We start from the raw sequence: 23,748 nt of genomic DNA on the forward strand, positions 1-23,748 counted from the left end.
ATCCACTTTGGTGGCAAAAACAGGAAAACAGATTATTATCTGAATGGTGGCCGATTAGGAAAAGGGGAGGTGTAACAAGACCTGGGTGTCATTATACACCAGTCATTGAAAGTGGGCATGCAGGTACAGCAGGCGGTGAAAAAGGCGAATGCTATGCTGGCATTTATAGCAAGAGGATTCGAGTACAGGAGCAGGGAGGTACTACTGCAGTTGTACAAGGCCTTGGTGAGACCACACCTGGAGTATTGTGTGCAGATTTGGTCCCCTAATCTGAGGAAAGACATCCTTGCCATAGAGGGAGTACAAAGGTTCACCAGATTGATTCCTGGGATGGCAAGACTTTCATATGATGAAAGACTGGATGAACTACGCTTATACTCATTGGAATTTAGAAGATTGAGGGGGGATCTGATTGAAACGTATAAAATCCTAAAGGGATTGGACAGGCTAGATGTTGAGCGGGATAACAAATCAGCCCTGAGGGAATGGCAGGGCAGACTCGATGAGCTGAATGGCCTAATTCTGCTTCTATGTCTTATGGTCTCACAATCCAAAGTTGCATACAAAGATTTTGCAAAAGGTTTGGATATAACATTCCACCTAACAAGTCCTTTTCTCCTTTAGCTGGATCAACAGCAGTTTCCTGCTGTTATATCAAATCGTTTCTCTAAACATCCATTTAATTGCCTCACTCCACATTACTGGCTTCCACCCATCCTTCACCTCACTATTTTACTCAACAGGTATATATTGGCTTTGCTCCCACCTACCCAATTAGGATGCAAGATCCCTGATAAATCCAACAATATTATATTGGACACGTGGCCAAACGGTTAAAGCATTTGACTAGTGATCTGAAGGTCATGAGTTCAAGCCCCAGCCAAGACAGCGTGTTGTGTCCTTGAGCAAGGCACTTAACCACACAGTGCTCTGCGATGACACTGGTACCAAGCTGTATCGGCCCTTGCCCTTCCCTTGGACAACGTTGGTGTCGTGGAGAGGAGAGACTTGCAGCATGGGCAACTGCCGGTCTTCCATACAACCCTGCCCAGGCCTGCACCCTGGAGAGTGAAGACTCTCCAAAACTAATGGATGCCGAAATTATATTAACAGTATTCATAAATTTGATTCAATACTAATTTGCAACTTCACTCAGCTAGGGTACAAAATCCCTGCAAAGGATTTTGTATGGCAGGAATGGCAGGAGGATTAGCTCATTGACACTATTTTATGATGAACAAGCTGTAAGACATTGAAGCCATCTTCTTTTGTGCCAATTCATCAAGGTTAACTTTTTTTTAATAAAAAAGGGAGCAAACTGGGATTTCTTTGCTGTTCAAGTATAATAACGTCGTAGTATTACTTGCCATTAAAGCAAGACTATTTAAGGACATGGGGCAATAGTCAGCCATCTCTGTCTTTCATGCCAGCCTGCAAGAACAGATCCTGTCTGTTCTTCCACCTCAGTGTCAATTCCCACTGAGCTCCAGGGTAGAGGAGTCCAAATTCAAAAACCCTTCAACTGAAGATGCTTCTCTCATCTCAATCCTAAACAGCCTACATCTTCTCACTGTGGTCTCTTATCCTCAGCTCTCAGGCAGCAAAGACAATGAGCTCCTCACACCCTTTAAGAATTTTTTGATATGATCTTTGTGGGTCACTTGATCAGCGGGGACAAGTTGAGCCAAAGGATCTGGGAGCGTGTTGTATAACTCTTAAGACTAACCTCTGGAGCGTACTGCCCTAGTCTACTCAACTCTCTCCTCAGAGCATACCCAGCATCCTTGAAACCACTTCCTCTCTGGTGAGTACATGCTTTCTGATTGACAGTGGCACTGGACACCTATGTAGCAGAGACATTTAATTCCCAGAACTAATCCCCCTCACGGCAACAAAAAAAAAAAGGAATGTTAAATTTGCAAAGGGTAGCAGAAACTGGGAAACAGAAAGGCAGCAACACAAGTCAACCTGCTTGAGAATAATTCAAAAGGAAATGTAAAATGCTTTCTCCACTTCTTCCTGGCACTTATAAATGTAGCAAAGCTGCAAGAGGACAAAGTAACAGCACTTCATCCACAATATGACCACAAATTTCACACAGCAAGATGTTTCATATTCAAAATTCTTTTTAAATATATTCTGCTGACAATTCAGTGAAAAATACCCAGCTGTTATCCTAACGTGAAAAACATCAATATTAGTCCTTTCTCTTAATGAAATAGCCTTTCTCCAAACACCATTAAATCTAAGCAAGACTTGATCCACTTGGCTTGTCATCAGAATCACTGTGTGCCAAATTGTGTCATAAAGTTTGGCCTTCTGGAATGGCAAGATGAGGGAACACAAACCAATCCTCAGAGGGATCAGAAGTGGAGAGAGTGAGCAATTTCAAGTTTCTGGGACCCGGAGCGATAGAGCAGTGAAAGAAGTGCATGGAGTAAAGCCAGATCTAACATATAGAGAGACTTTGAGGAAAGAGAAGCAGAATAAACGGTGTAAAGGTAGTAAGGTAGAAGGGCTGAAATGTGTGTACCTCAATGCAAGAAGCATCAGGAACAAAGGTGATGAACTGAGAGCTTGGATACATACATGGAATTATGATGTAGTGGCCATTACAGAGACTTGGCTGGCACCAGGGCAGGAATGGATTCTCAATATTCCTGGATTTCAGTGCTCTAAAAGGGATAGGGGGGGGAAAGGGGAGGAGGGGTGGCATTACTGTCAGGGATACTATTACAGCCACAGAAAGGGTGGGTAATGTAGCAGAATCCTCTTTTGAGTCAGTATGGGTGGAAGTCAGGAACAGGAAGGGAGCAGTTACTCTATTGGGGGTATTCTATAGGCCCCTTGGTAGCAGCAGAGATACCGAGGAGCAGATTGGGAGGCAGATTTTGGAAAGGTGCAAAAATAACAGGGTTGCTATCATGGGTGACTTTAACTTCCCTAATATTGATTGGCACCTGATTAGTTCCAAGGGTTTAGATGGGGCAGAGTTTGTTAAGTGTGTCCAGGACGGATTCCTGTCACAGTATGTGGACAGGTCGACTAGGGGGAATGCCATACTAGATCTAATACTAGGTAATGAACCGGGTCAGGTCACAGATCTCTCAGTGGGTGAGCATCTGGGGGATAGTGACCACCGCTCCCTGGCCTTTAGCATTATCATGGAAAAGGATAGAATCAGAGAGAACAGGAAAATTTTTAATTGGGGAAGGGTAAATTATGAGGCTATAAGGCTAGAACTTGCGGGTGTGAATTGGGATGATGTTTTCGCAGGGAAATGTACTATGGACATGTCGATGTTTAGGGATCTCTTGCAGGATGTTAGGGATAAATTTGTCCCGGTGAGGAAGATAAAGAATGGTAGGGTGAAGGAACCATGGGTGACAAGTGAGGTGGAAAATCTAGTCAGGTGGAAGAAGGCAGCATACATGAGGTTTAGGAAGCAAGGATCAGATGGGACTATTGAGGAATATAGGGAAGCAAGAAAGGAGCTTAGGAAGGGGCTGAGAAGAGCAAGAAGGGGGCATGAGAGGGCCTTGGTGAGTAGGGTAAAGGAAAACCCCAAGGCATTCTTCAATTATGTGAAGAACAAAAGGATGACAGGAGTGAAGGTAGGACCGATTAGAGATAAAGGTGGGAAGATGTGCCTGGAGGCTGTGGAAGTGAGCGAGGTCCTCAATGAATACTTCTCTTTGGTATTCACCAATGAGAGGGAACTTGATGATGGTGAGGACAATATGAGTGAGGTTGATGTTCTGGAGCATGTTGATATTAAGGGAGAGGAGGTGTTGGAGTTATTAAAATACATTAGGACAGATAAGTCCCCGGGGCCTGACAGAATATTCCCCAGGCTACTCCATGAGGCGAGGGAAGAGATTGCTGAGCCTCTGGCTGGGATCTTTATGTCCTCGTTTTCCACGGGAATGGTACCGGAGGATTGGAGGGAGGCGAATGTTGTCTCCTTGTTCAAAAAAGGTAGTAGGGATAGTCCGCGTAATTATACACCAGTGAGCCTTACGTCTGTGGTGGGAAAGCTGTTGGAAAAGATTCTTAGAGATAGGATCTCTAGGCATTTAGAGAATCATGGTCTGATCAGGGACGGTCAGCATGGCTTTGTGAAGGGCAGATTGTGTCTAACAAGCCTGATAGAGTTCTTTGAGGAAGTGACCAGGCATATAGATGAGGGTAGTGCAGTGGATGTGATCTATATGGATTTTAGTAAGGCATTTGACAAGGTTCCACACAGTAGGTTTATTCAGAAAGTCAGAAGGCGTGGGATCCAGGGAAGTTTGGCCAGGTAGATTCAGAATTGGCTTGCCCGCAGAAGGCAGAGGGTGGTGGTGGAGGGAGTACATTTAGATTGGAGGATTGTGACTAGTGGTGTCCCACAAGGATCTGTTCTGGGACCTCTACCTTTCGTGATTTTTATTAACGACCTGGATGTGAGGGTAGAAGGGTGGGTCGGCAAGTTTGCAGACAACACAAAGGTTGGTGGTGCTGTAGATAGTGTAGAGGATTGTTGAAGATTGCAGAGAAACATTGATAGGATGCAGAAGTGGGCTGAGAAGTGGCAGATGGAGTTCAACCCGGAGAAGTGTGAGGTGGTACACTTTGGAAGGACAAACTCCAAGGCAGAGTACAAAGTAAATGGCAGGATACTTGGTAGTGTGGAGGAGCAGAGGGATCTGGGGGTACATGTCCACAGATCCCTGAAAGTTGCCTCACAGGTAGATAGGGTAGTTAAGAAAGCTTATGGGATGTTAGCTTTCATAGGTCGAGGGCTAGAGTTGAAGAGTCGCGACGTAATGATGCAGCTCTATAAAAATCTGGTTCGGCCACACTTGGAGTACTGTGTCCAGTTCTGGTCGCCTCACTATAGGAAGGATGTGGAAGCATTGGAAGGGGTACAGAGGAGATTTACCAGGATGCTGCCTGGTTTAGAGAGTATGCATTATGATCAGAGATTAAGGGAGCTTGGGCTTTACTCTTTGGAGAGGAGGAGGATGAGAGGAGACATGATAGAGGTGTACAAGATAATAAGAGGAATAAGAGAGATAATAAGAGTGGATAGCCAGCGTCTCTTCCCTAGGGCACCACTGCTCAATACAAGAGGGCATGGCTTTAAGGTAAGGGATGGGAAGTTCAAGGGTGATATTAGAGGAAGGTTTTTTACTCAGAGAGTGGTTGGTGGGTGCATGGAATGCACTGCCTGAATCAGTGGTGGAGGCAGATACACTAGTGAAGTTTAAGAGATTACTAGATAGGTATATGGAGGAATTTAAGGTGGAGGCTTATATGGGAGGCAGGGTTTGAAGGTCGGCACAACATTGTGGGCCAAAGGGCCTGTACTGTGCTGTACTATTCTATGTTCTAATACCTCTGACGACCTAATCTGGACGTAACATATTGATGCAGCTACAAAGGCAGCAAGCCAACGGCTATGTTTCATTAGGGGTTTGATGAGATTTGGTTTGTTAACTAAAACGCTCAAAAACTTCTACAAAAAGGTACTGTGGAGAGCATTCTGACTGGCTCCATCACTGTCTGGTATAGGGTGGGATCTTCTGCACAAGATCAAAAATAAGTTGCAGAAACTTATAAAATTAGTCAGCTCCATCATGGGTACCAGCCTCTGTGATATCCAAGACATCTTCAAGGAGCAGTGCTTTAGGAAGGCAGCGTCCATCATTAAAGATCCCCACCACCCAGAACATGCTCTCTTCACACCGTCACCGCTGTGAAGGAGGTACAGAAGCCTGAAGGCACACTCTCAGAGATTCAGGAGTAGTTTCTTCCCCTCTGCCATTTGGTTTCTAAATGGACATCGAACCCATGAACACTACCCTACTACATTTTATTTCTGCTTTTTTGCACTTATTTTAACTTAGCTATTATATATATGTAACACAGCTTTTCCTGGTATTTATTCATCATGTATTTCATTGTACTGCTGCTATAAAGTTAAAAAATTCCACAATATATGCCAGTGATATTAATTCTGATTTAGAACTAATTAATCATTTCTGAAACATATAACTACTCTTGCAATGCAGCCGGATATTCTGGTCAATCTGCATACCAGTCCCCACATTCAGCAACTTTGGCCAGTTTCTATGCTCTCTCTGGCCCAGTTCAAAAGACAAATGTGTTGCAACAAGAAAAGTTTGTTGCTGCTCTTCAAAAAAAAAAAGGAAAAAAGGGGACTACAATTTTTTTAACATTCACCCAGGCGTCTTTAGAGAAGCAATTAAAATCTCATCAGAAAGATGAGGTATCAGTCTACATGACACTGCCCAAGTTGGCATGTCATTCTGAATGAGGTGCTCCAGTCCTGCTGGGTCACTGACACAAAACAGATGACTTCAAGATAGTTCTGCACTTACCGATTTTTCACTAATTTCTGTTTATATTTAGCAGATGACTTGCACCAACAGTCAAACTTAAATAAGTATACAAACTCTACCCACAAGCTTCTGCCTCATGAGATAAAGTCCACTGATTGCCCAGCCAAGCTTACAGTAAGCACCTGGCACTTGTCCATTAGATAATGCATCACAGTATAACATGAAGTTGAAAAAGTACTTGTGGATATGTTGGCAGTATCACTCAAAATAGGAAATAGGGAAGTGGCCAGCCGAGGTGCTTTTATGGAATACATCATGGTTAAAGAACTTTAACCGGGGGTCTAATGAAGGTGGAGGTTTTTAAATAATTCATAAAAATGAAGAAAAAAGTTGCACTATTGAAAAGTAGAGATGGTGGACACAGTGATGATCTTCCAAAATGTTGGAGTATCCCACGCATACAAAAATTTTACTGCTTTTCAAGAAGGCAAGGCAAGACATTGTTGGAATGGCAGTGTAGAATTACTATTTTTCTTAGAGTTTAGCTTTTCTATGCTTGCTTGTATTTTTATATATAACCTACAAGTATACACATATAATTGTTCAGTGAATTTTCTAATAATTATGGTATAGTTGTTTCTATACTTTTCTCAAAACTTCTCAGTTTTCAGTACCAGGTGTCATGCAACTTGAATCTGGATCTTTTAGAGCAGGGGTCAGCAAACTTTTTGCCTCTGTGGGCTGGATCGCATATTAATAAGTGGATGGTGGGCCAGATAAATGCCATAAAAAACTTGAAATATGGGAACTATCCATTTAAATACATCTAGTTATGTTTTGCCTCAAATTAATGAATAACACATGCTAGAAAATCATTTGTGCTTAAGATTGCCTACCCCTGTTTTAGAGGTTAATTGTTATTACTGGAGGTTTTGTTATCTCTGGTCTGAGATGGCTGTTTTTTTTTCCTTGTTCTCTCTGCTCTCTCATTTGTTTTTCCATTCTTGTCGCATTTAATAAAGTAGCTGTAAGCAACAAGTCTTAAGCCTCATTCTTGATTTCCGAAGAGCCTTTGAATCACAAAAGTATCAGGATCCAACCACAGAAACAGGTTGGCCTGACAGCAGGTGTCAGAAAAAAGTTGGAATCTATTAGTAGGGAAGTGACAACAGATGTAAGGAAGTCACAATGCGATCAGTGTGAGCAACAGCGTGTGGAAAGTCAGAAGGCACGGAGAAGCATCATCTAAATAAAATCTATGATGCAAGATCATGGACCTATATTCAAACGTTATATTTCCAAACATTACAAGATGAAGGCACATACACGTCCCCATAAAAAGCTGGCAAGTTTTAATTTCTCCATGCATCCCCAGTGCACTGTCATCACAATCCTATGAAAGTGAAATCTAATACGAGATTTTGCTGAGGACGTAGCTAGCACAGTAGACAATGGCAAGCTAATAGATGAAGACTTACTTGGATTTTCAGAATGTATTCAATAAGCTGCAGACTAAAGATCGTTGTACACAGTGTCCAAAGGTAATATTTGATAAATGGACAGAAAGTGCAGTTGGAATAAGCGGCATGTGGCTTAGTAGTTTAGCTTAAGACATCCATGTAATCAGGGCATCACTGATGGGGGCAGCACCAATTCAATCAGCATTTATTGTCCAATTTAAGTTGCCCCCAAGACAAGTATCTTGTCAAGCCATGGGTAAGGATGGTTACAAACACAAGAAATAATGGAATTGGGCAACTAAACCCATTGCAACTGTGTCCATTCAATAGCATCACATCTAATCTTCAATCTTAGTTCTACTCTCCTGCACCAACCTCACATTGCTGATTCACTGGCAATCTAAGAGATCTGTTTATTGTTCTCTCTAGAACAGGGGCTCCCAGCCTGGGTCCTCAGTCTCCTTGGTTAATGGTAAGCCTCCATGGCATAAAAAAGGTTGGGCACCCCAACTCTAGAATATACCCAGCAAAAGAGCCTCCACTGCATTTCTATGCAGTGCCGAAGTTTCTTCACAATTCTGTCCCAGGTGGCTGACTCCTCGTTTTGAGACCATGATACCTGGCTCCAGACACTGCTGTCTGGGTAAGGGCACAAGGTTATCTCCCCCAAATAGAGGTAGTGAATCAGTTGATAGAGGATTACAATTGTCCTATCATATTTCAGTCTCAGGACATTACTTCAATGTCATGACCAATTTATCTCCTGAGAAAGACCACCAAAAGTGTACATCGATGACTGTAGTCCCTTAGTGCGACTATTCCCATTTTGCTCCATTACCACGGTGACTGATTGCAAAGCACGTCGGGACTCATCCAGAATCCAAACAGCGTTAAATCGAGTCATGGGACCTGGAAACTGCTGGAGGAGCCCCATCACTAATTATGTAGTCGATTCCTGGGATGGCACGTTTGTTATGAAAGGGGAGATTACACAAACCAGACCTATACTCTCGTGTTCAGACAGGTGAGAGGTGCTCACTGGGAAAACCCAAGTCTGACAGAATACTCGGTGCAAATTCGTCCCCACCGCCGCCTCACACTATCCCGTAAAGTACTTGGGAAAGTAAATAAAACAAACACAGGGTTCGTACTTCTAGAAACCCTTGTAAACGTTATACCCACAAGAAAATGAATCTCAGGGTTGCATATGGTACCATATGTACTTTGATAATAAAATGTACCTAGAACTTTAAACGCACTAGGGAGTTGAGGAAATGAGCGAGATCACAAGCACGGGGGAGCCGCTACTCCCTTGGACCAGTGCCGATAAAAGCCCAGCTGTTATATCACAGCATAACGTTTGGAAAGGCGAGCCCCCACGACGGTACAGACAACCCGATCAGCCTCCAGTGTCCGCACAGAGCCGAGGGGAAAAAGCACTACAACAATATTACTGGAAACGGTGACACAACTCCAGAAACATCCAACGTAAGTGTTACGAAAACAACACACTGAAGGCTGGAGCGTTCGGTCAGACACCATGCCTCAAATATCCAAATAACACCAGGGAAGTTATCTACCAAACTCAATCTCGCGACACGTTAAAAAAGAAAAAAGCAGCTCAGAGCTAAAGTTTAAAAAATAAATAAACAGACGGCGGTTGGTTTTATTTGATAAACTCAGCTACTTTGAGGGACCGGTCCTGACACATTGAAAATTCAGAAGCCGCAGTCCAAGCTCCACTCACCCAGCACGACGGGCGGTCGGGTCGCATTCAAAAGGCGCCGCGAAGGTAACTTGTCCCCGTAGCGGAAGGCGGAGGAGAGGACGGCGGGGAAGGCAGCCGCCAGCACGGAGAGGAAGAGGCAGAGGTTGGGGATCATTGCCCGGCTCTCATCACTCAGGCAGCTGAAGCAGGGAGCGAGCAGCGGCCGGGGCCCGGGCCGGTGGAGGAGCACGCCAGGTAGACTGGGGCTAACGCCGAGCTCCGAGGAAGCCGCTCCACTCTCCGGCCGCTCTGTGGCTCGGCCCGGCCCGGCCATCACAAACACCACGCTTGGCTGCTTACACAGCAAGGCGCCGTGTAACGTCGCCAGGCCTTATCAATCGAAAGTGGAGCGCTGCGTGGCGCCGGCGCCGCCCCCGGGCCGGTGTCGGTGTCGGCGCCGGCGTCGGCGCTGAGCAAACTAACAAAGAGACGGGAGCAACCCTCAACGCGCGGGAGGAACTCAGCGGGTCAGGCAGCGTCTGCGGAGAGAAACCGGCAGCTCACGTTTCGGGCGGAGACCCTCCAAAGACACGGGGAAGGTAGCTAATACGAAAACCGTGAAGGCAAGAGCTAGCATATCCGCCGGCCTTCGGTACTGACCACCCTTCACCCAAACCTAAAATGTCAGCAGGCCATTTCCTGGATGCTGCCTGACCTCCAGCGTTTTGCGTGTTGCTCTGGATTCTGGCATCTGCAGCCTCTTGTCTCTTAAATTGAGAATCTGGCTTGGTCGGTGAACAGAATATACAGTAAACCGAAACGCTTCTTTCACCAAGGAACACAACTAATAGTAGAAATGGTCAAAGTACACGGTTACATGCCTGCAAGGTACGTCATTGCACGTTGGCGTATGTGACAATAAATTAATCTGAATCTCTTACAAAGCCATAAAATGCTGGTCAGACAGATCTGTAGAAAGAAAGAGTTAATATTCCTGGTGACAAAATCTTGGTCATAAATGAAAAGAGAGCAAACAGGCTTATGGTTAGTGAAAATATGCACTGGTCAGCAAGACCAAGGAGCTGATTTTAGACTTTAGGAGAAGGAAAACTAGGATCCATGAGCCAGTCCTCATCAGAGGTGGTGAGGGTTAGTAACTTTAAATTTCTAGGTCGTTCTTTGATTCTATTATAGTTACTATTCTGTAGACTTGTTGGGGATGCTGACCCACAAGAAGATGAATCTCGGGGTTGTACTGTATATCGTGACATGTATGTATGTTGATAATAGAATTTATTTATAACTTTGAGAAGTAGAAAATGCAGGGAAACACTTAGCCTGCGGAATAAGACACAGTTAATGCTTCAGAACAAAGATGCTTTCTCAGAACTTTATTATTATATTTTTGAGAAGTTGGGAAATTGAGGGTGCTGGCACAGATAGGATGAGGCCTGGGCTAGATCAGCTGAGATTCTATTGAATGGCAGGGAAGGCTTGAGGGGTCCAGTGACCTTCTGCTGCTGGTTTTTACCTGGGTTCTTATTTACAACCCACTGGTCACAAGCTGCTAACTCACATTTAATCCTATCTGGTTTCAGGCCATTGCTCAATCCGTCCAATGTATTACTCTCCAACACTGTGCACTGTTATCTTCTTTAATCACATCTTGTGTGGCACCTTATTAGAGATCTTCCAAAGGTCCAAGCACACCACATTAACTGGTTTGTCATCCATTCTTCCAATAAAAACCTCAAATGATTACAACAGACAACACACATAAAAAATGCTGGTGAACGCAGCAGGCCAGGCAGCATCTATAGGAAGAGGTACAGTCCACGTTTTGGGCCAAGACCCTTCGTCAGGACCAACTCAGACATCCCACCTCTCCCAGAAGTTCCGGGAGTCTCCTGTATCTTAATAGTGGCTCTCTGATGCCCGCAATTATATACAATATCCCGCAAATCAATTTTCTTGAGAGAGAGAGCACGAGAGAGAGCGAGAGCGACCACGAGAGAGCAAGAGAGAGACAAAGAGCGAGAATGTGCCACGGCAGAGTGTTCCAAAAAAAGAAAATATAAAATGTACGTCACCCCAGACTACACTAGAGTGTACCCCTGCCTAATAGGGGTTAAAAATAATGACAGTGTTGCTCACTGCACTGTTCGCAACAGTGACTTTTCTATTGCCCATGGTGGGTTAAGACTGTAAAAGACATGTTGAGGTGAGTTTAACAGGTGTCATTTGTTAATTAGCATAGCTAACACTATTTAAACTACCTGGCTAGCTGCTAAGGAGCTACAGTGCAGACATCCCACCTCTCCTGGAAGTTCCAGGAGTCTCCTGCAAATTGATGGTGCTACCTCCCTGAAATGAGTTTTTGCAGGGTGGGACATCTGCAAACTGAAAGAAGAGATTGTAAGAGATTTGAGAGGGGGAGGGGGAGATCCAAAATGACAGGAGAAGACAGGAGGGGGAGGGATGGAGCCAAGAGCTGGAAAGTTGATTGGCAAAAGGGATATGAGAGGATCATGGGACAGGAGGCCCAGGGAGAAAGAAAGGGGGAGGGGGAGCCCAGAGGGTGGGCAAGGAGTATAGTGAGAGGGACAGAGGGAGAAAAAAGAGAGGGAAAAAAGATAATAATAAATAAATAAATAAATAAGGGATGGGTTACGAAGGGGAGGTGGGGCATTAGCAGAAGTTAGAGAAGTCAATGTTCATGCCATCAGGTTGGAGGCTACCCAGACGGAATATAAGGTGTTGTTCCTCCAACCTGAGTGTGGCTTCATCTTTACAGTAGAGGAGGCCGTGGATAGACATGTCAGAATGGGAATGAGACGTGGAATTAAAATGTGTGGCCACTGGGAGATCCTGCTTTCTCTAGCGGACAGAGCATAGGTGTTCAGCGAAGCTCTTTCCCAGCCTGTGCCGGGTCTCGCCAATATATAGAAGGCTGCATCGGGAGCACCGGACACAGTATATCACCCCAGCCAACTCACAGGTGAAATGTCGCCTCACCTGGAAGGACTGTCTGGGGCCCTGAATGGTGGTGAGGGAGGAAGTGTAAGGGCATGTGTAGCACTTGTTCCACTTACATGGATAAGTGCCGGGAGGGAGATCGGTGGGAAGGGATGGGGGCGGACAAATGGACAAGGGAGTTGCGTAGGGAGTGATCCCTGCGGAAAGCAGAAAGGGGGGGAAGGAAAGATGTGCTTAGTGGTGGGATCCCGTTGGAGGTGGCGGAAGTTATGGAGAATTATATGTTGGACCCGGAGGTTGGTGGGGTGGTAGGTGAGGACAAGGGCAACCCCATTTCTGATGGGGTGGTGGGAGGATTGGGTGAGAGCAGATATGCGTGAAGTGGGAGAGATGCGTTTGAGAGCAGAGTTGATGGTGGAGGAAGGGAAGCCCCTTTCTCCTTCCCGGCTTTGTGGATCAATCCAATCTGTCCCCCACTTTTCCTTTGCTAAATCGACGACTGCATTGGCGCTGCTTCCTTAACTTTGCCTCCAACTTTCACCCTGCCCTCAAGTTTACCTGGTCCATTTCCGACACCTCCCTCCCCTTTCATGATCTTTCTGTCTCGATCTCTGGAGACAGCTTATCTACTGATGTCTACTATGAGCCTACTGCCTCTCACAGCTATCTGGACTATCCCTCTTCCCACCCTGTCTCTTGCAAAAATGCCACCCCCTTCTCACAATTCCTCTGTCTCCGCCGCATCTGCTCTCAGGATGAGGCTTTTCATTCCAGGACGAAGGAGATGTCCTCCTTTTTTAAAGAAAGGAGCTTTCCTTCCATCACTCCCTACACGACTCCCTTGTCCATTCGTTCTCCCCCCCCCCCCAATCCCTTCCCACTGATCTCCCTCCAGGCACTTATCCTTGTAAGCAGAACAAGTGCTACACATGCCCGTACACTTCCTCCCTCACTACCATTCAGGGTCCCAGACAGTCCTTCCAGGTGAGACGATACTTCACCTGTAAGACGGCTGGAGTGATATACTGTGTCCGGTGCTCCCAATGCAGCCTTCTATATATTGGCGAGACCCAACACAGACTGGGAGACCGTTTTGCTGAACACCTACGCTCTGTCCGCCAGAGAAAGCAGGATCTCCCAGTGGCCACACATTTTAATTCCACGTCCCATTCCCATTCTGATACGTCTATCCACGGCCTCCTCTACTGTAAACTCAGGTTGGAGGAACAACACCTTATATTCCGTCTGGGTAGCCTCCAACCCGATGGCATGATCATTGACTTCTTTAAGTTCTGATAATGCCTCACCTCCCCTTCGTACCCATCCCTTATTTATTTATTTATTTATTTGTTTGTTTGTTTATTTATTTTTCCCTCTCTTTTTTCTCCCTCTGTCCCTCTCACTATACTCCTTGCCCATCCTCTGGGCTTCCCCCCGCCTTTCTTTCTCCCTAGGCCTCCCATCCCATGATCCTCTCCCTTCTCCAGCCTCGTATCCCTTTTGCCGATCAACTTTCCAGCTCTTAGCTCCATCCCTCCCCCTCCTGTCTTCTCCTGTCATTTTGGATCTCCCCTTCCTCCTCCCACTTTCAAATCCCTTACTATCTCTTCTTTCAGTTAGTCCTGATGAAGGGTCTCAGCCCAAAACATCGACTGTAGCTCTTCCCATAGATGCTGCCTGGCCTGCTGCGTTCACCAGCATTTTTTGTGTGTGTTGCTTGAATTTCCAGCATCTGCAGATTTCCTCGTGTTAATGATTCCAACAGAATAGTTAAACATGAATTCCCTCAATTTCCTGCTAACACCCCCCCCCCATCCCCGTGACTTCTTTCTATATTGTGACTTTTCTGGGGCCATTGCGTTAATGTTCGGAAAATGTACATTGCAAACAATACTAATTTCTATTTGAGCCAATGAAAATTTATGTAGAATTTATTGCCACTTACAAAAGTGATGTAAAGCGCTGTTGGATGTCCTTAGATTGAGTAAAGTGCCATACAAATACAGGCTCCTATAAATGCAAAACTACTTCAGTATTTTTGTTTGCTTCAGTATCGTATAATGGGCTTGATATGGAGCGTGAAGACCATGGAATAAAAGAGGCCATGAAAAAATGGACCTCCAAGAGGACCACAACTTTGTTGTGTGCCTCAATGACCTGGAGGGCTATGTTGGCTGGAGCCAAGGGGGTTTACACTTTGGCTCTTGGCAGGGTCACCCATGCCAAACAGGTCAAAGGGTAGAGGCCAGACTACGAGCGGTCCACCAGTCCTCCAGCTTCTAACAACCCTGACTGGTGAAACAAAATTGTTATGGAAACAGCAATGGAGAATCCTACATCTCAGTGCAATGGCATACCTGAGACCCTACCCGGGACTTGCATGACTGACGGTAGTGAAAACCAAGAGGAAGCTATTGACATGATGAAGGAAGCCCTGAACACCGTCAGAGATGAAGGATCTTCATAACTGCCCTGAACTCCAGTGGTGTCATGGGCAGTAAGTAACTAACAATATGAGCTGAGAGTACCAATGAAAGAAAACAGAAAATACTGTGGATACTCAATGGTATTTCAGGAGAGATAAAAAATATTAATGATGAGTTTAAGTGATCTTTTATTAGACTTTGCTTTAAAATTAATAGTGGAAGATAATTTTCAGATGAAGGGAAATGGGGCTGGTACCAGGCTAGTGATTTTCTTAATATGTTTTAATGATATGGACCCATGTGTTCACGACACAGTTTCCAAGCTTGCACGTAGATCTGTAATGAACTGAAAGGAAGATAGTACTAGATTTTGAAGAGGCACAGACAGTCTGGAGAATTGCAGTAAGGGGGGGGGGGGTGCAAAATTTAGATTCCACACACTGCCACCTACTCACACAGTAGGGACAATTATACTGCAGATAATTAACTTAACCAATTCTCATATTTTGAGACATGGAAGGAATCACAGAAAGTAGGAAGAATGTGCAATTTGTGTGGAATTTGCACCAGCTGTGCAGGATTCCCTAAGGGTTAATTTGCAGGTTGAGCCTGCGGTAAGGAAGGCAAATGCAATGTTCGCATTCATTTCAAGAGGACTAGAATATAAAAGCAAGGATGTAATGTTGAGACTTTATAAAGCACTGGTGAGTCCTCACTTGGAGTATTGTGAGCAGGTTTGGACCCCTTAGAAAGGATGCGCTGAAACTGGAGAGGGTTCAAAGGAGGATTGAATGGCTTATATGAAGAACGTTTGATGGCTCTGGGCCTGTATTCACTATAATTCAGAAGATTGAGGGATGACCACATTGAACCTATTGAATGATGAAAGGCCTTGTTAGAGTGGATGTGGAGAGGACATTTCCTATGGTGGGAGATTAGAGGACACAGCTTCAGAATAAAGGGGCATCCTTTTAGAACAAAGATGAAGAGGAATCTCTTTAGCAGAAGAGTGGTGGATCTGTGGAATTCTTTGCCACAGGCAGCTGTGGAGGCCAAGTCTTTATGTATATTTAACATACTAGATTCTTGATTGGTCAGGGCATGAAGGGATACGGGGAGAAGGCAGGAGATTGGGGCTGAGAGGGAAATTGGATCAGTCATGGTGAAAAGGTGGGGCAGATTCAATAGGCCAAATGGCCTAATTCTGCTCCTGAATCTTATGGTCTTATGTCAGATTAAATCCTCGTCACTGGAGCTGGTAGTTAGCAGCTCAACTATCAGTATCACTGTGCTACCCTTTATGAAGAAAATAAGTTTATTAAAATTTATTCAAAATAAACCAAGTGAAGTGACAAAATTAAACATTTTCTTGGTGGGGACTATCTCAGATCACCCCTGGATGTGGCATATCACCACACCTGATACTGCTTTGCCAGGTCTTCAATGCCTGTGAATTCACCAGCAGAAGCTGACTGGCATTGTTAGTGGTGTAAAGTCATAAGCAGAGAACAAGAAGGTCTACATCAGCAATGAACACACTGGATATGATTCATTTTCCTGATAAAGCTTATATTTAAAATTGATTAGCAATTACAAATCAGTTTCAGCAAAAAAAATAGCGAAATCTGCTTAATTGAGTCCATGTTATCTGGACCACTTAACCTTTGTCTGATCAGTTCAGTGGTGTGAGTTTCTGCCTTCTCAGCTGTGTCTTGTTTATTTGTTGTCTTCTGTCAACATCCACGAACAAAGCCCTTCTTCACTCCCAACCCCTAACCTACAGTAAGTGCTGTTTCCTAACAGAAGTTTTGGGAAAGTAGATCGCTTCAATATTTAGTCAAAAATGAGAATAAAGTGGCTTTTATTGATTATTTGAACCTGGAGAAAGAGATGCAAGGGGATGTGATGCTGAACTGCCCGCTTGGGCTAAACAGATATTTAATTGTGTGACCTAATTACCAATCTCCTTGATCTGGACACAGCTAAGGGAAATACAGTAAAGCTTTGAAAAGGGTTTCACATAGGTGGTTGACTTGGCAAAAGCCAAACAATTAAAATTGATTTCAGATCCTTGCTTATCTTCACTAATATTAAAATTAATATGCTTTCCTATATTGTATAGATTTTGACATCCATAAAAAAGCACCAGGGCCATGTAATACTACTGATTTTAAGATATTTGCTTAAATGTAAGGCATATTTTCAATGTACCTCACTGTCATTCCTTATAGGAATGTTCTTGGCAGATTGTAGCCAAGCCAAGTTCTGCCTCAAGTCCCACCTGCACTGCTGTCAAGTTCAACTGCCGGAGCAAGATAAGGAACTGTCTATCGTTGTTTTGAACTGTCTCTGTGTCCACGCCTTCACTAGGTAGGTCCAACCGTTTGCCGCTACCTACTGTTGGGAACTGTCTCGTCGTGTTCAGCATTCTGTGTATGAATCACGGCCCTACGTCCTGTTCCCAAGGAGGGGTCCCGGCTCTGTGTTCCATGTCCCTGCGTTCCCGTCTCTCCCTTGACCAAGGCTCTGCGTTCCTGTCTCTCCCTCGACCAAGTCAAGGCTTCCAGCTTTGTGGTCCGAGGTTCCTGTTTCCCAAGACCACGTCATGCCTTCGCCTAGTTCTGGAGTCCAAGCCTGAGTCAAGACCCAGGTTCTGGGTCCTTGTCCAGTCTCTGGCTCGGAGTCCGAACCCAAGCCTCATCATGTCCTCGCCTCGAGGAACCCAAGCCTCGTCTTGTCCTCGCCTCGAGGAACCCAAGCCTTGTCATGTCCTCGCCTAGATCCGTGGTCCGGGCCTGAGTCAAGAGACCCAGGTATCAGGCTCTTGTCCATTCTCTGGCTTGGAGTCCTTGTCCAGGTTCCAAGTTCCTAGTTCCTCGTCCAGGTCCCGCTTTCCTAGTCCAGTCCTAGCCCAAGTCTGTGTTCTTGTTCCAGCTCCTAGTCTGCATCCAGTCCCATCCCTAACTCTAGTTCTCTAGTCAAGTCCTGTTCCTAGTACTTCAGTGTCTGTGTCTTGCATTTGAGTCTACTCCAACGCCCACCTTATGGCAGTGATGTTAAATGGAGCTGCTATCAACAGCTTGAAATTTTTTCCCTAGTGCAAATTTTATAGACTGAAGTAAACAAGTAATTTGTGATGTCAGGTAATAAAATAACTCAAATCTGTACAATTTATTCATCTGTGGGATTTCACAGACTTTACCGTAAGCTTCGATTTGTAGAACAGCATATGACTGAAGGATGAATTTGTTGTGTTGGGGCTGGCTTACTTTTTCTCTTCCCTATAGTTGTTTTGGTTGATAGGAGAATTGAAAGAATATGATTGCTTACAATATCAATCAAATGAGGTCCCATACTTTTTAATCTCTGCAGTGCTGCTAAGTATCCATTTCTGAATCTAAAACACATGAAGCCATCGAAGGCCAAGATTTGAAAATCGCAACATCTCAATTCAGGCTATACAGTAATATGTAGCAATTAACAAATGTAGTAAACATAAATAACTTGCAAATATAAGGGTTTGACTGTATGTAGAAAGTAAGCATTCAACTTTTATAAATGTAACCGGGTGACCATTGGATCTTATTCAGTATTGTTAAAAGTGTACTTAGGCATCCAGCCAGGTAATGCTAGAATAGTTTTCTGTGCCTTTAAGGGGAGACTGTGATGTCATTACGCACGCGTGGGATAGTGGGGAGACCATTTTACTTTCTGCTAAAGATGTGGTAAGATGTTGGAATTGGGTTCCTCCCAGAGTGTGCTGGGCATGGTGAGGAAAGGTGAGCATTAATTGACAATATCCATGTGAATTCGTTTATGATTGTTGGCGGATCTAGCCTGGGGAAAAGTACACACTCAGGACAAGAAAGACTTCTTTCGTGTTATAATTCCTTTATCTGTTTTAGATGTTTAAGTGCCAGAAGAGGGTCGCGAAACAAAACAAACGAATTTACAACCAGTTCTTGCCGTTACAATCTCAGTTTTAACTTCCGATTCACACCCTTGTGTATGGACAGGATTGCATATGCAGTATAAAAATACCAGAACTAATACGGTACTAATATGGTAGTGGCAATTCCGAAGGAACACAATACAAACAACATTAGAATCCCACCCACCCTGCATCTTATACATAGCAGTGAAAAATGTAAGCGAATACATCTCATCTAAGACGTACACACGTGCTGAACTTCCGAACAGAGACTAAACATTCACGTTACGTGGTTACATGCACAATCAGTCCCCATACAATAAAGTTAGACAAAAGGTACACTTTGGCACAACTTTTACAAGGTATTGCCTGGTAGTTAAATTACAGGAAGACTGACCTACTTGACCGGTAAGGAAATTTGCAAAAGCCACGCGATCCAGCATTGAGTCATTTACTCGAGAAAATCTAAAGCATCCACATGTAAAACATGTCAAACTACCGATATTCTCGATCCGCCAACAAGCATAGACGAATTCACATGGATACTGTCAATTAATGCTCACCTTTCCTCACCATGCCCAGCACACTCTGGGAGGAACCCAATTCTAACGCCCTACCACGTCTTCAGCAGAAACAAAATGGTCTCCCCACTATCCCACCCATGCATAATGACATCACCGTCTCCCCTTAAAGACACAGACAACTATTCTAGCATTACCCGGATGGATGCCTAAGTACACTTTTAACAATACTGAATAAGATCCAACGGTCACCAGGTTACATTGTCCCCTGCATTCCAGTAATCATCCTCGATTACTGGCTCACTACAAGGGTACTTTTAACCTTCTTAACTGATTCTCTAAAGAGAACTGAACTGAGACCAGCCAGTATCTCAGACACTGCTGCCGGTCTTATGGAGACCTCATCAAGGACTGATCTTGGTTCACGATGTGGGTTGGGGTGCTGCCCAGCATTTACTCGTTTACTCCTGTGGGGTGCTGCTACAAGAGGGCTACCGACCTCTGCCCCTGCATTAGCCGTCGTCGGCTCCCCCGTCTCAGTTCGAGAAGGTGTCATATTTTCGGAAGATGTGCTGTCTAGGCTAGGGTCAAGACTCTGTACACCCTGTTCTGACATATCTCCTACCACTATCACACCATTCTCTGAATCCTCAGAATCTGATTCATGCCCCAGGGGTGAGCTGGCCTGAGTTACTGGAGTTTGCAGTATCCTTTGGGTAGCTGGAGTGGGATGGTTCTCACAGGGCCTGATGTCTACCCTGTTCACCCTCTTGCTAGGCCCACCCTCCCAAGGTTCCACAGTGTATGTGTTGCCCAGTCCTCTACCAACCTGTAGACGGTTGAGTTCCAAGCATCCTGGATCTTATTATGGCCTAATGGTCTGTTCCTCAAGTAAATCAGCGCATCGACATCAACTTTGGGACAGTACACTTTGTCCTCCTTCCAGGCAATGCGTTCTGCCGCCTTCTGTTCAGAGTATTCTTTTGCTCTGGTGTGCGCATCCCTCAGTCGGCTCTGGTGTACAGCTAGCCAGTCATGTTTCCGGTCCACCATCTGTTCTTGCCCCAGCAGAGCATCCACGGGCAAGTGGGGATCCACCCCAAACAACAGATAGTAAGGTGAGTACCCGGTGGTGGCGTGAGGTGTCGCATTATATGCATACACCAACTCGGGTAGATGTTCTGGCCATCTGTACTTCTTTTCTGGAGGCAACGTACGCAACAAATCATGCACCGTCCTGTTGAAACGCTCACACTGCGCGTTTCCAGTAGGATGATGAGGTGTGGTACGGCTTTTCTTTACCCCGTACAGCTTGCACAGCTTCGCTATGATCTCACTTTCGAAGTTACGGCCCTGGTCAGGATGCAACCTCTCAGGAAGACCGTACTTCATGAACCATTCCCTCAAGAGCACCCTTGCTGTGGTATCCGCCTTTTGATCCCGAGTCGGAAATGCTTGGGTGAATTTAGTGAAAACGTCCGAGACTACTAAGACAATCTCACGCCCATCACTTGCCGGCTCCAACACCGTGAAATCTACCGCTACAACTTCAAGCGGCCTAGAAACTGGAAATTACTTCATGGGGGGGCGGATCCTGGGCTGCGGCATCTTAGTTAGTACACAACGTGGACAATTTTTGACCCACTGTGCCACATCCTCGTGCATGCCCACCCAAAAACATCGGCTTCTCAACAACTGCAGAGTACATTCTATGCCTTGATGGCCCATAGAGTCATGTACATACTCTAACACTTTGCTCCTCAAACTGTTAGGTACCAGAAGCTGGTAACACTCCCCAAGCTTCTCATCCTCAACTACCCTATAGAGTAACCCTTTACGCTCCCTGATACTGTCCCAGTGCTTTAACAGAGACAAAACAGGCTTAGGCAGAGTTTTACGCTCCTGGCCACTGAGCTTTCTTTCCTGATCCCATAAGTCTCTTAGGACACCTAACACAGGGTCTTGCTGCTGAAAAGTACACAAGTCCCCATTAGAGTAACCTGGGAGGGTTGGAGTGTTCCCTTGCGTCAGACCACTTACCTCAGTAGTACCAGCTTCCCAGGCTTGAATCTGCTTAACCCCACAGCTGTTAGAACCAGCGGTAACCAGTGCCGGGTCAAGGGCAGTGCCGCGATTGATCAAACTACAGATCGCCACAGCCCCATCAAACTCCGTATCCTCTGAGACAGGCTCAGGCTCGCCTGCAAATGGCTGCCTAGAGAGTGCATCAGCCACAGTATTGCTACGACCCGGACGATACTGGACATCGAAGTCAAACACTGACAGCTGTGAGATCCAACTCTGTTCCACTGCTCCCAACTTGGCAGTTTTCAAGTGGCATAGGGGGTTATTGTCAGTGATTACAGTGAATTTAGGACCCAACAAGTATCCACAAAACTTCTCCACTACAGCCCACTTAAGTGCAAGCAGCTCCAATTTCATGCTGCTATAATTCCTATCATTCTTTTCGGCATTCCTTAATCGCCGGCTTGCATAGGCAATAGCCCTCTTTCCTCCTCCCTGCTGTTGGTAGAACACAGCTCCTAGCCCATGATTGCTGGCATCTGTCTTCACTATAAAGGGCTGGGAGAAATCGGCAAAGCCAAGGATGGGGGGACTGGTCAGTTTCTCTTTGAGCAAGTCAAAGGCAGTTTGACATTCTTCCGTCCAAGACTGTTGTAACAGCCGGTTTGTTTTACTGGGACTCCCTACATTAGTACACAAATTCACTACATCATGCGATGGACCTGCAACCTTTGAGAATCCCTGAATGAATCGTCGATGATCACCGCAAAAGCCAAGAAACGATCTTAAGTCCTTAACTGTCGAGGGTACTGGCCACTGCTGAACAGCTGAGACCTTCTCAGGATCGGTGCCTGTCCTCTTGGCTGATATCTGGTATCCTAAGAACTCAACCTCTGACTGCAGAAAATGACACTTCTCCAATTTTGCCTTCAGACCAGTCTCCTGGAGGCACTTAAGCACAGTGTTGAGCCTCTCCAAGTGTTCCTGGAAGGTCTGTGAATACACCAGAATATCATCCAAGTACACAAGCATGATTTGGAAGACTAAATCATTCATGGTTGCCTGTATGAGCCTTTGAAAATTCACAAAGGGCTTTGCCCTGCTCTGTGACCACTTTAAGGACGTCATCTAGAGTGACAGACTCTGATTCCTGAGCTTTAAGAATCGAGCACTGTGCCTGACCTCTGCTGCACTTTGACTTTCCAGACTTTTTATTTCCCAGGGGCTCTTCTACGAGCCACAGACGAGCCTCCCCTCTCACTTCTATCATTGAGGACTCAGGGTAGTCCCGCACGAATCTGTGGAGCTCCCTTCTGAGGGAAGGATCCCTGATCCCCTCTATAAATTGATCTCTTAGCACCACCCTCTCATTGGTCACAGCATCCGGGGAAGTGCTTCAGTATCAAGTTAAGAGCTTGGGCTAGGGCATGTGAAAACTCTCTTACATCTTCACCCTCATGCTGTTTGCGACTGTAGAAGCTATGCCACAGCTGGGGTGCACTACGCTTGTCTCTAAAAGCTTCCCTGAGATAGGTGAACAACTCATCAGCGCGGTCTTCCCCAGCATCACTGCACATACGTGCTTCCTGTAAGGCTGTACCCCTGAGCAGGGACATAACAAAGTCATACTGATCCTGGTCAGACTGATTTCTACTATGAAGTGCATGTTGTACTTCTTCAATGAAGTCATCAACAGACCTCCCATCTTTCTCAACATTCCCCGTAAATGGAACAATGTGTCTTTCCCTTGGGACATATACAGAGGACCTTTTGCTTAATTTATCTCTGGTCGCCATGGCTTCATCATACCTACTATGCAATTCCCTAATTTGTTCATTCAAATCAAGTTCAACTGGTGTGTCCTCTGAGCGTGACAGAGTAAAACCTCAAGTCTTTAAAATTCACACAACAAGCCTGCAAAAGGGAGCTGCTGCTGTCCTTTGCTGTGAACGTGATGGCCTCAGGGCCCGCAGTTGCCTGGGTCCACATCTCCGCTCTGTGACCTGGCGTCAGTTGCTGACGTCTCAGCCCGTTCCCGAGGCTCTACTGCGCTGAAGACGGTCCTGTCTTCACCACTACCGTATTAGGTATTGTATATTATACTGCATACAACAATCAGAGACCCTCTAAAATGGCTTGGAATTAGCCCCACTCCTGGTACCAGATTTTGTAACCTGGGGAAAAGTACACACTCAGGACAACAAAGACCTTTTTCGGGTTTTTATTCCTTTATCTGCTTTAGATGTTTAAGTGCCAGAAGAGGGTCAGGAAACAAAATGAACGAATTTACAACCATTTCTTGCCATTACAATCTCAGTTTAACTTCTGATTCACACCCTTGGGTATGGTCAGAA

At 45.3% G+C, this 23,748-nt stretch overlaps 1 protein-coding gene across 2 annotated transcripts in view; it reads right to left on the reverse strand.

Annotated features, from left to right (window-relative positions):
- The window catches only part of pla2g15 (phospholipase A2, group XV), a 59,692-nt gene extending 49,572 nt beyond the window's left edge, over positions 1 to 10,120 (reverse strand). The window contains exon 1 of one of the 2 annotated variants that reach the window (XM_072279426.1): positions 9,555 to 10,120. In XM_072279426.1, the coding sequence (XP_072135527.1) occupies positions 9,555 to 9,849 (295 nt within the window). In that variant the 5' untranslated portion in view covers positions 9,850 to 10,120. The remainder of the gene's footprint in view (positions 1 to 9,554) is intronic. The other variant, XM_072279425.1, reaches the window with a different exon arrangement.
- Between the last annotated feature and the right edge of the window lie 13,628 nt (positions 10,121 to 23,748).

The sequence above is a fragment of the Mobula birostris genome, chromosome 15, assembly GCF_030028105.1.
Source record: "Mobula birostris isolate sMobBir1 chromosome 15, sMobBir1.hap1, whole genome shotgun sequence".
Lineage (NCBI taxonomy): Eukaryota > Metazoa > Chordata > Chondrichthyes > Myliobatiformes > Myliobatidae > Mobula > Mobula birostris.